This window comes from Mycteria americana, chromosome Z, assembly GCF_035582795.1.
Source record: "Mycteria americana isolate JAX WOST 10 ecotype Jacksonville Zoo and Gardens chromosome Z, USCA_MyAme_1.0, whole genome shotgun sequence".
NCBI lineage: Eukaryota > Metazoa > Chordata > Aves > Ciconiiformes > Ciconiidae > Mycteria > Mycteria americana.
Window position 1 is genome coordinate 7,714,589 of NC_134396.1, and position 15,991 is coordinate 7,730,579.

A 15,991-nucleotide genomic window follows, 5' to 3' on the forward strand; every position below is an offset into this window, starting at 1 on the left:
GAAGCAATTGTTCAACTCATCAAATCAATCTAGATTTGGCTAGAGGCTAGAAAAATCACAGTAGGAGATAAAAGGTTGAGAACTCAGTTCAGGCAACAGCCTCAAAAATTGTAAGAACTTGCTTTTTATTCCATGGCTGAGCTGGTATTTATGAGTATATGTTATCTTACAAAAACACTGCAAGTGATAAAAATAACAAGAAGCATCTCTTTTTACTTTTGAAGTCTTGTGTTAAGTGTTTCTTTCCAAGTGTATCTGTTCATACTTAATGTCAAATAAAATGAACTAGTGGAAATCTCACATAGAAAAATCGTGACTTCTTAAAAAATACATTAAATTGTTTTACAGAGAGCTTGCAATGTATTTGTATCTCCTTGTCTGTAACCAAATCAGTCACAAAATTTGAAATTGGTTTGCTGGAACTGGGTAAGCAATGGGAAATCCTGTTTCCTTCCTTGGATGTATTTTTGTGACTAGCATGATACAGAGTAATGTATACAGAAAAAAGGGTCAGGAATCAATATGGAGACTGAACAATAGGCTATTAATTACCTTTTCCAAACTGCTTTGTTGCAGGAGACATGCTAGGGAAAAAAAAAGATGCTCATTAAGTATTTATATCACATCAATAGGCTTTTGCATCATTTAAATCATTTAAAAAACTTGCAACACAAAGGCTCCAAGTAATCTCCAGACATTTTGAAGCTCCACTGACACCAGCAATACTCATGGACTAAATGTATTTTTACCACTGAATCAAAGTAAACTGGTTCAGAACTGAATGAGAGAAGATGGTAGTAAAAACACCAGTTGCTGATCTAACCTCTAGGCAAGATGGGTAGAAGACAATCTTTCCATTTTTTGGCATATTATTCCTAAAATTTGGATTAATGGGACTAGATTTACCAGTTTCTCTCAGCTACATTGTACTGATGAGCAAAGTACATTTTAACTGAGGATACAGCAAACTTACATCACCAGAGTGGCACAAAGAGGATGGATTATTTTGGTGCTCTTCACCAAAAAATTTTTTTGGTATATTTTAGTTACCAGACTTATGCAACAAATACAGCTTGTTAAGAGAGTAATCATATTATGCAGGTGAAAAGAAAGGAGGTCAGTGTTTTTGCAGAAAAGTATCATCCTGAGCTGCGATTTGATACATGATTCATTAGGCTGCTGTGAGAACATGTTAGTAGCGTGTGATCAATGCTTTATTAGCATTAGTTAATGTGCACTGTGATTTCCTGGCAGACTCTTACAACAAATCTCCATTATCTTCTGCCCCATTGACTTTGGTTGTTTTTTCTCGTACACTTTTCTTTTTGTCATCTTTGACCTTTAGCCTCTTCAAGATTCCCCAGGACCAGATACCATTCTTATCTTCATCCTGTGATACAGACCTTTGGAGTATGCATGCAATTATCATAATGTAAAATGTAACATTCTTTTTAAAAGGTCCAGTTTAAATTCTCCACTGATGCACATAACTCTCATTAATGCCAACAATGTATATGCCACAAGGTGAGGACACTTACCTAAATCCTAAACACTAAAATGCTAAACTAGAAAATTGTATGTTAGGTCATTTGTAGATACTGAGGTATATTTGTAGGTATAGATATTAATCTAGTGGCTTACTGTTTGTGTGTTGTAACTCAACAAGCTCAAATTTTAGTTCGTTATTTTCATTTCAGAGCTATTCTATCTAGTTGGGGATTTGGGGATTTTCATGACATATCTTTTGCTGGCATACCAAAATTAATTATAGAACAAAACTTCTCCAAAAGACCAAAGGACCCTTTTCTTTTAGCTTCACAAATCCATCCTCATGTATACCCACTTGCTGATCATCCTACTACTTGCTAATTATGCCTAATTCAAAAATACTAAAAACTGAAATGAAAATACTCTGCTGAAGAAGCAAATTATTTAAATGATATAAAAACTTACCTAGTTACAGCATCTTCTTCATCAATCCCATCATAAATTTCTTGATCAGAAGGAGGAGGTGGGAACATCTCTTTAACAGATCAAACAGTGAATTAATGCATTTATATTTAATGCTGCTGAATAGGGTATTCATTACTGGCCTCTTAAGTATGTCAGATATGTGTGCAGTTTATGCAATATCCTTGTAAATGGAATCTTTCTGTAAACCAGCACAGCCTATTTATTAAAACAGTGATTTAGACTTATCCCAGTTGGGAGTGCCATCCACAGCATTTAAATGTGGCACTGCCAATCACAAGAGCATGAATACTGAAAACAAATGCATTTACACTGTATCCGATGAAATTCTAAATGGCTGATTTTGGCCCAGTTGTTATGATGACTGATGACTTTTAAATTTTTGTGTGTGACTCGAGTGATGATTGAAGATGTCAGACCAACGCTGTCAGCAAGTGACATCTTGTGTTCACCCACAGAAGCCAGAGGAAAGTGCAATGTAAGCTCCCCATTTTGGTCTCAGTTCTGACCTTTGAGCCCCACCTCCTTCAGTGCACAGTTGGCTCAGTTTCCATGTCCAATTCTAGCCACTGATCAGAGTAATCACTGAAATCTGTACTTAGCTGGCAGCGGCTTCATTCAGCACTGCCAGGGGATGCTTCTGCCATGACTGGTATCTAAACTCTAAGCTGAGAAGATGAGCTGTGCTCTTGTGATCAACAGAGAATGCTACATAAATATATGTGCTACCAAAGGGGAAACTGGGTTTGAATGTGTGTTCTTGACAGGGTGGAACTGCTGCAGTCATACTGGTTAGGGCTCCAGACTATTGCTGAAACTGAAGTTCCCCTTAACCCTGTCAGCAAAATGCAGCTTTAATTGGTAGTATTACTGGCTATTTCAGAACTGGATTTCTCCTGCACAAAACCTCTTGGTCATGTTAGATATAATTTGCCAATTATATCTGTGCTGTTTTGTGGGATGATTTACCTTCACACACACAAAAAAAAATAAAGTTTTGCCATCTTCTGACATGCTTCTGATTCACAGCATCTGAAGACAAAACTTTCTTGCCCAAGTTCCCATAGATGGAAAGAAAGTTAATTTGGCCACTATACCTCCTTGTTTGTTTCCTGTTAGCTAACATTTAGCATGCTTATGGATAATTACTGCATTATTTGGAAGCTGCAGATGTCTGGATTTGAAGGTAAGCAATACATAGAAACAACTCTCCCCAAAAAGCGTATGTAGAACTTACTTCCAGCTCCACTTTGACCACCACTGTGACTGAAAAAGCAAATGAGAGACATTTTAGAGAAAAACACTCATCCTTTGGGAAAAAACCCACCATGATCACCCATCACTTTTGTAGTTATTAGCTCTAAACCTTTTGGCTTTGGCACTTGTCTACATTGCCAGCTGAGTACTACAAATTCTCCACTAGAAGCTCAGGCACATGCTTGTGTATTCTATATGGGCAACAACTAAATGTGCCAGTTCTTTTTTTCTATTTTCACCACACTTACACCAATTTCTTACAGTCAAATAGTAGTTGCATTCTCACTAATGCTAAAGAAAATGTGTCATCTAATTCATAAGTGAACTAGCTTAGATGAGGAGACTCATCTTAACTCTTAGATGAGGAGAGATTAACTTTTAGTAGCTTCAGGTAAAGCAGGAAAAAATACTCTGATTCTTTTTTCCTTGGAAATAATTAATCACAAATCAGAAAAGAATATTTTAAAATACCAATCACAGTAGTTCAAAGGGTTATAAGAGAGAAAGTTACCAATACCATCTTTAGTTAATGTAAAAAAAAAGGACAGTATTTTATAAGTAAAGCTGTGAAGCAAATTCTCTATTTCCGTAAATCAATGCAGATATTTCAAGCCAATGAAGGTGCACATTTTCATACCAGCAGACCATTTGGTCCTAATTGTTAGTAATTGTTAGGAACTGTTAGCAATTTCCAATAAAGCATCATTTTCAAGGAAATGCAAACCGATGTCTACAGCTATAACTATTTACTATATTTAGAATATATTTTATATTTCTGTTGATATCTTTAAGCTAAAGTACAAAATATGACTTAGGATCATAGGACAATACATGTTGGAATCAATCTCAGGAGGTCATGTAGTCAAACTTGATAGGAATAAAAGTATAATCTGACTGAACACTAGAGAGTGCATCCACACCCTTTAGATTCATCCCTTATGAGGGGATTTTCTTGACATGAAATGGTAAACAAGTGAATTTATTGCTCAACTAGCTTTTATTGGGTGATGCTTTACGCCTCCAACTACATGTTTCTAACATTTCAAGGATTCCATATTAGCCCACTGTTCTAACAGTAACTGAAAAAAACTTGATAGGTTCACAGTAGCTGAGATTATTTCCAGGTCAGAGCCTTACTTAAATTTATACATCAAACCAAGATATTTGTTAAACTCTTGTGCCAAGAAATCCTGAAATAAAACAGCCCTAGTCCCTTATTAATTTTAGGGTATGAACAATACCACCAATAATGAGATAATACTATTTGGTCAAGAGGCTTTTTTTAGTATGGCATTCTTACAGTGGTTTCAAAACATGTTGACATATGTCAGACCTTCCAACAATTCATGCTCATGAACTGAACAGACTGCTATTAATCACTAGAGAAGATAAAAATGTCAAAATACAGCTTAAAGGATTTAACAAATCTGAGCCATTCATTCATCCTTCAAAGTTCCTTACACTGTTATTTTAATATGCAACAGTAAGTATTCTTGTTTGCTTTTGAATTCAATGCATTTTCTAAATTCCTCGCATTGAGGTGGTTAATTGTAATGCTTGTCACAGTGAAAAGGATTGGATCTGCAACGCAGTACCTAATGCTTAGATTACCTAAAACCTGGAATAGCTAAAGCAACTCTTCTGCTAGCTTATGATGCTATGAGACCAATGTGCAGGGAGGAAAACTGATATTGAGCAACCTGGAAAAATATCAGATGCAAAACTATATTGGTTGCTTAAAGAATGCCAGCCTGAAGGCAGATTTTTCCAAGCACTGTTTCATGAGAACAAGCTCATGAGGATGTTCTAGTAGCTGAGGATCAGCTGTGCCCAGCAGCCAGCCAGCTTTGGTCTCTTTATTCCACCCAGGCCTGTAAGTTAAGGTGCTGGGAAGCAGTAAAAGCAGGTGTAATGGCTGGGTGTTTCAAGATGGTTGTCCTACACATTGAAATCCTCTACACCCATATGAAGATCTCTTATCTGAATCCCGGGGTATGTGTTTCTGCACATCAGGACATGTAATGGAGAATGAGCATTGGTTTGTTGCATCATAGGACAGAAGGCAACTTTTATATGAGGTCGGGTAACAGAGGAACCACCATCATGTTGGGTCATGTGATAGCCTTGACTTTTATCACAAGATCACCAGGATATTTCCATGCCAACAAGTTTGATACACTGCTGGAGATGGCAATTCTCTAGCTGCAGATCTATTTGACGTGAAAAATAAGGCACATTGAAGTAGAGAGTGCAATGTAGCACTGCATTGCAATTACATGTAAGACTGTGCCATAGAGACGCTTCTGATGAAGTAAAAAAAGTATAGCTCATACCCATCTCATGGGATTTTCCAGGCCTTATTTTTAGGACTAAACATGTTAGCCACACTCTCCTCTGAAGGGCCATCCTAGTCATGCTTCCAGAAGTCCCTTCTCCTCAAAAGGAAAGAGGTAGTAAGGCTCTTAGTTTGAGAGCAATGAGGGTGACCAGGAGTTCCCCAGTGCAGTGAGTGTTTCCATTGCTTTTAGAGTCTTTTATTCTTGCATGTTAGAACTTCAAAAGACAGAACAAGAAAATAGAGGGAGGGAAAAGAATTGCACTTCCTGCAGGTGATTTATGATCCTTCATGTTTTGCATTTTGTTCTCTATTGTGTTGCAATGCTGTAGGTCCTCTTCCAATAGTATGGATTCCTCCTGAGTGCTTATAGATGCTGGATTCCAGAATCCATTCTTGTTCCTCTGACTACTTCAGTTTGAATAGCTCAGTTACATGTTTCTGATACAAATGGCTGTTCTTTTGTGAAAACAGTCTGCTTTGTTGTTGTAAAACTTCCCCTGTCTAGGCTGACTGTGGTGAATCATTGGTTCCTTTTCATGCATTCCTTATACATACCTGCTAATACTGTCCTGCTCTCCAACATCATCATACACTTCTTGGTCACTCTCTGGATGTTTCACAGCAGCTCTGGGAGATGGTTGTTGCTTTCTTCTTAAAGAATCATAATCAATCTCCACCATAGTTGTTTTAATGTATCCATCTAAATGAATGAAACCATGTAATTAGGCAGAGATAGTTTTAAAGCTCATGGTAAAAGGATGACTTTAACAGAAGGTTCAGAATCAGTAATTGAATTGTTTTCTATGATCTTTGAAAACTTTCAAAGAAATGTCTCATTCCAAGCAGCCTGAGCTTGAGTCTCCATCTGTCTACACAAACACAAATCTCAGGTCTTTCTCAGATCTCCCCCCAAACCCTCCTCAGCTGGTGCCAAGTTAACTTCACCTTTATTTGTTTCTCAGCTACAGCAAAAGAATTTTTTGTGCAGACTCCAGGAATCATGGGGCAATCTCCCTTTCTCAGCTAACCTTGGGACCACTGCAGTCACGTGGCATATTTTAGGGCAGTCCATGACATAAAGATTCTGATGGGTCATTAGGAGGGAGAGACACTTTGTTTGCATTGATTTTGCTTCAGGTTGGTAGACACGCTGCAGCTGCATTGCTATCCTCTTGTCCCTGCATCTTCACTAAAAAGATCTGGTTATACCCCTGGGTGCAATGGCTCAGGAGAAACTTGCAGCAGAGCAGTTGGCCTGACATTGGGAGCTCTGTCTCTGCTGAGGGAAATTTTAGACAGGTGTACTGCCTGTACGGAAGACAGCATGAACGAATTTTCTTGAAGGTGAAAAATGCTCATGCATTTCTTGAAAATGGAAAATCTCCCACTCCCCTGCTTCTGAGTGAACCCAGTTTTTAGTGTGCTTCCCCTCAAATCTGTAACACATTGATTTTTTTCTTTTATTTCAATGATCAGAACTGATTTTCCTCTGTTGTTTGGTCTTCTTCCAGGACCATTACTAGCCTGTGAACATTGGAGGCTGAAGCATTGGTGAAAAAAATTGGGCTGCACCAGTGACACTTGTCAGTGAGAAGCCTTGTACAGCTTGCAGTTTTGCTGAGGCAAGAATCGGTTTATGAAAGGTAAATTAATTAAAGGTAAATTAATTAATTGACCACACATGCTAAAGAAAATACCCTTCTCCCAGCACTCACCAAGATTTGTTTTCCTATGTACAAAATGATCCATGCAAAAGGCTTATTTACAAAACTTCAAAGTATCACAGAAAAGCTGATATTGGAATTTGACTCTTGAGATCATCTTGGCCAATCCCCCTGCCCAAGCAAGATCTGTTATAGCAGGTTGCCCAGGACCGTGTCCCATCAGGTTGTGAAGGTCTCCATGGATGAAGACTCCACCACCTCTTTGGGCAACCTGTTCCCTTGCTTGGTCAGCCTCACAGTAAAAAAGTGTTTCCTGATGTTCAGACGGAATTTAATGTGTTTCAGTCTGTGCCCATTGCCTCTTGCACTGTCACTGGGCACCACTGGAAAGAGCCTGGCTCCATCTTCTTTATACCCTCCCATCAGATATTTATGAACAATTATAAGATCCCCCCCTGTGCCTTCCCTTCACCAGGCTGAACAGTCCCAGCTCTCTCAGCCTCTCTTCATATGAGATATGTTCCAGTTCCTTAATGACTTTTTACATCTGGTACTACAAAGTGCTCAGGTGGTATTGTCCAGTTCTACATGTGTGAACTGTCTTACTGAACTTATTGTCATTTTCGTCTCCTTAAAAATCAAGCAAGTGCTTTTAATAATTTTCATTGATTTCACGGATCAGTCTTTTAATGTCTTTAAATGTCTTTGCAATAACCCAGGAGCCAGATCATCAACCCCTTGTCATACTCATAGATCCACTGATGATATTTATACAATTAGAGAAACATCTTGGATTTCAGACAAAATCGAATCTAGAAATCAGTTAGAAACTTTCCATAGCAATAGGAACAAGACAAACACTTAAAACAGGGCCTTATAGTCTCTGCTTCTGTTTTAGTAACACCCATGTTATTTTTAATACAAAGACATGAAAAAATGTGATCCTTGTTACTTGGCACGGAGCCACATTCTGATGCTATTTGAAGGCTGACAATTACCTCTCAACAGGTCCATGAAGATCCAATATTGTTCCTAACTTATTCTACTGCCTGTAGATGTTACATTATGTTGTACAGTAACTTCCTACTGTGAACTAAGCCTTGCATGCCAGCTAAGGACAGGAGGGTGAGTTGTGGTAATTATTTACTTCGGTGGCCAGTGACTCAGCCTTGGTAAGGGTACTTCTTAATGTAATGCTCGCATGTTTGCTGTCATACAGTGAAAACATTCAGGAGCACAGTGAAGAAACAGGACTCACAACATCCTTTTATCCTGCCCAGCCACTTTCCTTCTGGGTTGTCTGTGAGGCGAATGATTTCAATCTCATCCCCCTGTTTGACAGTCAGCTCATTCTTCCCTCCCTTGTGGTCAACACAAGCTCGTGCCTGATGAAGGACTTGGATGGGTCCCGTTAACTGCAGAGAAGAAGCAACAAAAGAAATCACAGATGTGGAAAAGTGGAGTTATTTCCCAAACATTAGACAAAAGAGAAAATAACTGTAATGATGATTATTTGCTTCATTGACATTTAAAATAGTCTAGGCAAATGAACAGAAAGGCATCTCTCCTGTCCCCAACTACCCAGTTTAAATTAATACTCAGGAATGAAAAGAGAGGGCAATGGCATAGCAGGAGAGCAGCTGAAGAAGTGACTGGCAATATCAGAGAAATAAAGAGGCTAAAACCAACAGGCTAAGCTATGGAGCCTTTCAAAGGTTCACAAAAGAGACACATATTTAATTCCAATGGGCAGCTCCATGTAGTTCCAGCAGAACTACTCATACAAGTACATGTTCATTAACATAAATAAGTCTACCACATAATGTTCTGTGTTTACAATTCTACTCCGCAAATGATCCTACAAGTACTCACAAGAGATGATCACACTGTTTACTGGAATTCAGGATTGTCTTTGTGAGATCTTTACTATATGTTATGGAGAAACCACTGTGGATTTTAGTGTCTGTGGCTTTAAGATATACATGATCTTGCAGAGGCATGTAGCTGTTGACAATTATAGAATAGCTCAGGAATATCTATCCGGTATAGGTGGTGAAGAAATGGGAAAGAAAATACGCACTAAAATATATTGCTTGCATTTAAGAATAATAACATACTTTAATGGCTGCAAGATGGCAATCTGCAGTCTGAAAGCATTCACTGCACTAATGCCTACGTTTCACAGGAGTGGCCTGAAAAATAGACTTGGCACCTGACAAATGCCAGCTAACCCACTATTATTAACTATTACTATTTTGCTTTAATATTTGCTCCTCAACTCATGTCAGTCTCTCCACAGCAGACCAAGGCCATGATGTGAGAGAATCACCATGGCTCTACTGTGTATAGAGCACAATAGGAAGAAAAACAAAGCTGCCCACTGTGTACAATGACACTGAAAGAAGCACAGTGCAGCATTGTGAACAAGCATTAGTTAACAGAAAATGTCTGGCAGATTTGTAAACTGTGGTAGCATGCTGACCACCAGCTATATAAAAATGATATAAAACAGAAAGAACTGTCTCATCATTTAGCCCCTAGGCTTTGACAGTGACTGTAGCTCCCCTACACGTGCCCTATTCCCTTCGTCCCCATTTAGACTTCTCTTTAGACCAAGGCAAGGGCAATGCGTTGCAATATAATGTTGAAGTCTCTTACGGGCTGAATACTGTTGTATCTGACTCCGGTGAAGCAAAAACCACTAAGTATATGGGATCCAATTCCCACTTTTAATAAGGACTTTTGATGCTATTCTAGTGACGTAAATGCTTTTTAAACAGAAAAGTGAAATGAAATCTTTTTAAGTTTTTTTTTTTCTACATAGAAAGAACGTGAGAAGAGAATTTAACAAAAACTATATAAGTACTGAAAAAATGTCTTTGCCCTCAGTACAGAGAATATGCCAAACATAAAAGGGTAGCTTAAACCTTTATTCAGAATTTATCCAGGTGCTTGAACTACCTACCATAACGAATAGTTTTGTAGCCAGCTGAAAAGTGTATTTTGAACTCGACAATGCTAAATAATGCTTCTTACATGTCTTTGGCCAGATTACAAACCAAAAAGCTTACTTTGAACTTCTTCCTTATTTCTTGCTCTTTCTTTTCTTTTTCCTTTTGTTCTTTCTTCTCTTGGTCCATTCTTCTCTTTTCTTCCTTATCCCACTTCTTCTCTTTTCCCTTTGATGATCTGAAAGTGCATTGCCAGGACTGAATGTAGCAGTGAAGCAAATGTCACTAGAGCTTTCTTACCCAAGGTTAACAAAGAACTACATGTGATGGAAAAAGACTTCTCCCAGTGAAATCAAAGCTACAGATTCTAAACCCTACTGTGGCTGCAATAGATAGAGTAAGCAGCCCTTTCTCTTATATTACATATGCAATTTGAAGTGGCTGTCCTCAAGAGGACAGTATGCCAGAAAAGGTTATCTGGAGGTAAGAGACTGGCTCTAACATGTGCATGTCCAAACATCTCTGAGCTAATTTTGGCAAGCAAGCTTGGAAACTGGTAGCAGTCTAGGTGTTGTGGCACTGGCTGCATCTGTTAAATATTTATCCAGGCCATCAGTAGTTGATGCAGCCTGAACTGAAGCCTGGACTGTGGTTTTAAACCTAATTGCAACCTATTCCAGCAGTCTATACAAATGACAGTCAGTCTTCTGCACTGCATCATAAACGTGCCTGTCACGCCAGGGTACATTGCCTGCTGTGCCTCAGGTACTAGATGGTACTGAGATCTGGGCCCTGGCATGTAATTAGGACTCTAGCTACAGCTCTGCTGTTTGCTGCCAACAGTTTGGCTGGAAGAGCTATGCTTTACAAACCCTATGGAACCAATTGAGTGAGGCTCCCTCCTCCTCCTTTTTTGGTACTTTTGCTACACTGATATGCTCAGATTAAAAAAAAAAAAAGACTGAATGAGGATCACTTATTTTGGTTACACAGTTTTAGAATTATCTATTTTCAAAGGGAATTCAACAACAAATTTTTGCTGAAAGTCCTTCTACATCTGAAACAAGGTATTTTTGTATAGGAACTTTAGACTGTTATTTATTCCAAGGGAATTAGAGCTTTTCTTTGGTTATTGTCATACGGCGAATCCCATACATTTAGACATTAGCAGGGCAAGAGACTCCTCAAAGTAAAGGGCTAAAGGGCAGACGAATGACCAGAGTTCATATTCTGGCTCTGTAGCTATGCTAGGGGACTCAGGCCATGAAAACTGAAAATCCAGCCTCTCATAGGAGTTCTAAGTACATTTATCTAGAAAGCAAGAAAAACAACCACAACAGAAGATCTATCTGGGACCATAGTACCTAGGGGCTGAGATTATTTTTCCTGCTAGGCTGTAATTCCAAACAGTGATTCAGACATGTTCCTTAGATCAGAAATCAGACTTCTGTTACCTAGACCACAGTAACCACATGATTTTATTGCAGGAGTTTTTCCAGCCCAGGGCACAGCAGATCTAAGTAGGAAAGAACCTGTGAACAACCTGACTTTCTGTAGGTGAAATGAATGAACACAATAATGCCTGGCAGGAACTGCAGTGGAATCACACTTTTGTGCCAGATGAAGTATCTTTGTTAGCAAGCTTTTAGTAATAAAGATACAATAGGTTATAGAGTTTAAAATTACTACCTGATGTCATTTATGTCTTCATACATCTCTCCATCACTTTCTTGGCCCTATAAGAAAAATTCCATTTTCAATGGCCTAGATACTTTTGGAAAGACGTGAAGAAAATGGACCTGCTATGTAAGCTTCACAGAAACTATATAAAAGCATTTACAGCAAAACGTAAATAAAAATTCATTTAGTCTTCCCAAACCAAGTTACTAAATTATTCAAACCCACAATTCTTTTTTTCTGACTTTGTTTTTATGATACCACAACTATAAAGTCCTGGATTGTTACAATCACACTTAATTGGCACATTGCTTAATCCAAAGTGGACGTTTTAATTGCAATGTTAGTCCTGGAAAGCCTTTGTCTGTGTTGATGATTGCATTGCCATGACAAAGGTGCCAGGGTTAGCAGTATTTAAACTGGAATGCTAGAGATCTAAATGGGACTCAGATTAGGGTCCCAGAGTCTGTTTTAGTCCTAATACGGCCAGGTACTTAAAGAAACGATACAAAACTGTGCTTAACTAAAACAAGTAGTCTGTTACTAGAATAGAACAGGGCCCTTGTTTCTGGAAAATTTCAGTGAAATGAAATGTCAGTGGAAATAGAAGGGGTGGTTTTGCTTTTTTTTAAAATCAATTTTTGGTGTCTAGCCAGCTTTGATAATTAGTTCCAGTTTGCTCTGTTTACCCAGTTTTATTTCTGTCCTTCACAATAAGCTAAGTGCTTCTACAATTTACTGTCAATATACTGGATTCATTTTGTACTTAATTGTGTAATGCATTGAAGGGATTTTACTAAGTTTGTAAGTTTGTGCTAGAAAGGATAGATTTATTGTAGAGGATAACACTTACCCCCTCTGTATTTCCATGACCTATATGACAAACAATAAAAACAGGGTATTTATTTTTTGCAGTACAGAAAACAACTCATTCTAGCATTAACTATTTACAAACTGCTAATAATACCAGTGATATTAACTAGAAATACGTGCAGGCTCCTAGCTTTTAATGAGAGTATGAATGCCAAAATCAGAGTTTTTCCAGGTTGCTTTTGTAATACACTGTAAACTAGAAATATCTACAAAATAGCATATTTCACCATGTATTTTTAAAAGTGGAAAATTTGTTTTAAAGATTCTTTTGTGACACTGATGAACTTACCTATGCTATTTGTTTACAAAAAATGCCTATTTATACAAGAAAATCATTGTTAAAAACCTAGTAAATCCAAACAGACCTCAAAGAACTTGCTTGCACCAGCCCAACAGCTGAATAAGGAGGCTAAAAGCTCTTTTGCTAAGCCAGCCTCTACCCTGGACTGCAGAAGAAACTCTGTGAATCTCCTGCTTCCTCCTTACTCTGCAGGTTAGTTAGGTAAGAAAAGAGCTTGGGCTCAGTTTCAGCTCCACAGCCCACATTGCTGTACGGCAAGGATGGCTAGCACACTAAACGATGCATACTGTGCCTGGCACAGACCAAGTCCTCTTGAGAAGAGATCAGATTGAAATTCTTTGTGTCACAATCTGCTTCTCTGGCTGCTCCTGGTACAACATAGTGACTCACTGCCTCTTATTGAAGGCAGACCACAAAGCGACATTAAAAGCACAGTCAACAATTTTTTTTTTTTTTATCAAGTATAAAACAATGCCTGCTTCACCAGAGCACACAACTTCAACTCTGAAAGAGCAGCATTCATTTTGGTTCAGATTTTAAATCTGGTAATTCATGGTCCCAGCATATTTCTAACCAAAAAAGGGGGGGGAGAGGGGAGATATTTAAAGCAGTTCCTGAGAGTCTGTCATATTAATTATAGAACAGTTAGTGTTGTGAGGCATCCGTCTTCACCCACAAAACTGCAGAACCAGCATAATTAGTTACACAAGTCACTCATGAATACAACATGCTTTTGCTTATCTTATACATACAATATGCTTACAACTTCATATAGCTGCCATTAACTAAAATGTATGCATCTTACCCTTTGAAACAAATTCAACGTCATCATAATTTTCTTCATTGTCTGGACTTCTGTAAATATGAAAAAGTGGACATGTGAAACCTCTGAAGATGGTTTTATGATCACATTTTCATTCACCATTGTTCTGGTGCTTTTTTCAGCTACTTTATACAACGGCTGGACAGTGTGTTGAGCCCTATATGCTACTTAAGTACCCACAAGATTCCCTAAATTGTTCTTCCTGACTGCAACTGGGGTTTTCACATGGGGACACCTTGATCCTGAGTATAAAAGGAGAAAATGAGCCAAAGGTGCTCAGATACCATGGACATGAGTGTGGTATGAAAAATAAAATAGGCAGATGGGCTGACTGAACGGAAAGTATCTGTTGGGCTTTTTAACCATCTTCGCAGATGCAGGCTTCTTACTCAATGCACTAACAGAACACCAGACTTTTGCAAGATGTTAAATACAGCTCTAAGACATGCTCCTTGACTTGTAGAGCTTTAAGTCTAAACAAGGGACAAGAGAAACAGTGGTATAAGGTTAGGCCAGGTAACAGGTCTCCGACGTTGTTAGATTTAAAAGTGCTGCCAAACTGAGAGAAGCAAGAAATTGAGAATGTAACTAATAATATCAGGGACTTTTAACTTTACAATACCTTATAATGGTTCAAAGAAAACTAGGGCTGACAGTCATCATCAAAGAGGTGTAATCAAAGAAAGGACTTGAAAGCGGAAAGTGATCTTTTAAAATTGGCTTGATGGAGAAAGCACCAAGACAGGGTGAAAGAAAAGGTGTCAGCACCAAGGCACCACAAAAGGTGTCAGCACCAGCAGAGGGGAGAGCCCAGAGGGCACGCAGGAACCGGAGGGCAGGCGGGCAATCTGGAGGTCAATTCCCCTGGTGCCTGAAGGCAAAGAGGACACACCTGGCTGCCGAGCACTTGGCACGGAGGGTCTCCGGAGGGCCTCTGCAGGGGCCGCGGGGCGGCTGCCGGAGCCCGGCGCTGCGGCCACTAGATGGGGCGGTGGTGGCGGCTTCCCGGGGCCGCCGGCGGGGCGGGAGGGTTTGCCGCAGCCCCGAGCACGGCAGCAGCAGCGCTCGACTGATGTTGTCACAGCATCCGTACCAAAATACGGCATGCGTGCTGACACACACCTCTCTAATGCCTAATATATTCTTCCTGTCTGCCGTTTGCTGCCATTTGCAGTCACTGCCGGCCAGAGAGCAGCTCATTTTTCAGGCTCAGCTTGCTTCCGGTCACTTTTGACACTAGACCGAAGTGCTTTTAACTCTGTGTCTCTGGGAGGTTCCCCTTTTGTATGCAGCTCTGCGAGGAAGGGTAAAGAAAGGAGCCCCGTATGCGACAGAGGCTTCTCAGTGTTACCACAACAGGTCAGGACGCGGATCCTGGTGCAGTTTCACAACCAGCGCTGAGCTCAGTACCTCCAGCTTGCCAAGCCTCTTCCTGGGGTATCGACTAATAGGCCTGACCCTCCTGGCCCTCTTCTCCCAGAAAAATGCAGGGGAAAGCTTCAGTTATTGATACAACTGATTTTCTGCCAGTGAATGAAGTCTGTGAACCCTTCTGGATTGAAAAACCCAGTGGGGTGTCTGTTCCCTCCTGCCTCCCCTTACCAACAGGGCAGAAAAAAGTGGTGTTACAGATAGACAATCTAGGGAAACAACTGAATAGATGGAGGGTTCAAGCTAATAAAAACTAATTCCAAGCTGGCCAGGGACAGGGTAGGACAAGGACAGTGGTATGGGACCTCACTCTCCCAGAAACCTGGGACACCTGCAGCCTTAATCTGCTGCATGCATGAGCAAAGTAATAGGCAGAAAAATGTGAGAAGATAAAGACCTTGGGCTTTATGTTCACTTACATTGTTTCAGAGCTGGGCTTGATGTTTCTGGGAGGCAGGCTGGGAGCTGCTGCAGACTGCAGGGATGGGTGAGAGGCTGGTGGAGGAGGTGGCAACTGCGTAGCAGAGTGTGGCGGAGGTACAGGTGGGGAGAGTGCTGCTGAGGAAGGTGCTGTCTGTTTCAAACCTTCATTTTTAAGGCCTGGAAAAAAGCACAATAGGCTGAATTTATCAAGCAAACAGCTGAGGAAGGAACCTCACTGTTTACATGTTTAAAGCTGTCTTGGTTTAAAACTAAATTATCTTT

General features: G+C 39.7%; 1 protein-coding gene across 1 annotated transcript in view; it reads right to left on the reverse strand.

The window, feature by feature from the left end:
• The window catches only part of FYB1 (FYN binding protein 1), a 53,862-nt gene that overhangs the window by 20,724 nt on the left and 17,147 nt on the right, over nucleotides 1–15,991 (reverse strand). The window contains exons 2-12 of the mRNA XM_075488610.1: nucleotides 15,706–15,886; nucleotides 13,838–13,887; nucleotides 12,712–12,731; nucleotides 11,871–11,917; nucleotides 10,302–10,419; nucleotides 8,489–8,645; nucleotides 6,122–6,266; nucleotides 3,209–3,237; nucleotides 1,954–2,023; nucleotides 1,263–1,403; nucleotides 553–584 (exon numbers count right to left, since the gene is read on the reverse strand). Coding sequence (XP_075344725.1) covers nucleotides 553–584; nucleotides 1,263–1,403; nucleotides 1,954–2,023; nucleotides 3,209–3,237; nucleotides 6,122–6,266; nucleotides 8,489–8,645; nucleotides 10,302–10,419; nucleotides 11,871–11,917; nucleotides 12,712–12,731; nucleotides 13,838–13,887; nucleotides 15,706–15,886 — 990 coding nt within the window. The remainder of the gene's footprint in view (nucleotides 1–552; nucleotides 585–1,262; nucleotides 1,404–1,953; nucleotides 2,024–3,208; nucleotides 3,238–6,121; nucleotides 6,267–8,488; nucleotides 8,646–10,301; nucleotides 10,420–11,870; nucleotides 11,918–12,711; nucleotides 12,732–13,837; nucleotides 13,888–15,705; nucleotides 15,887–15,991) is intronic.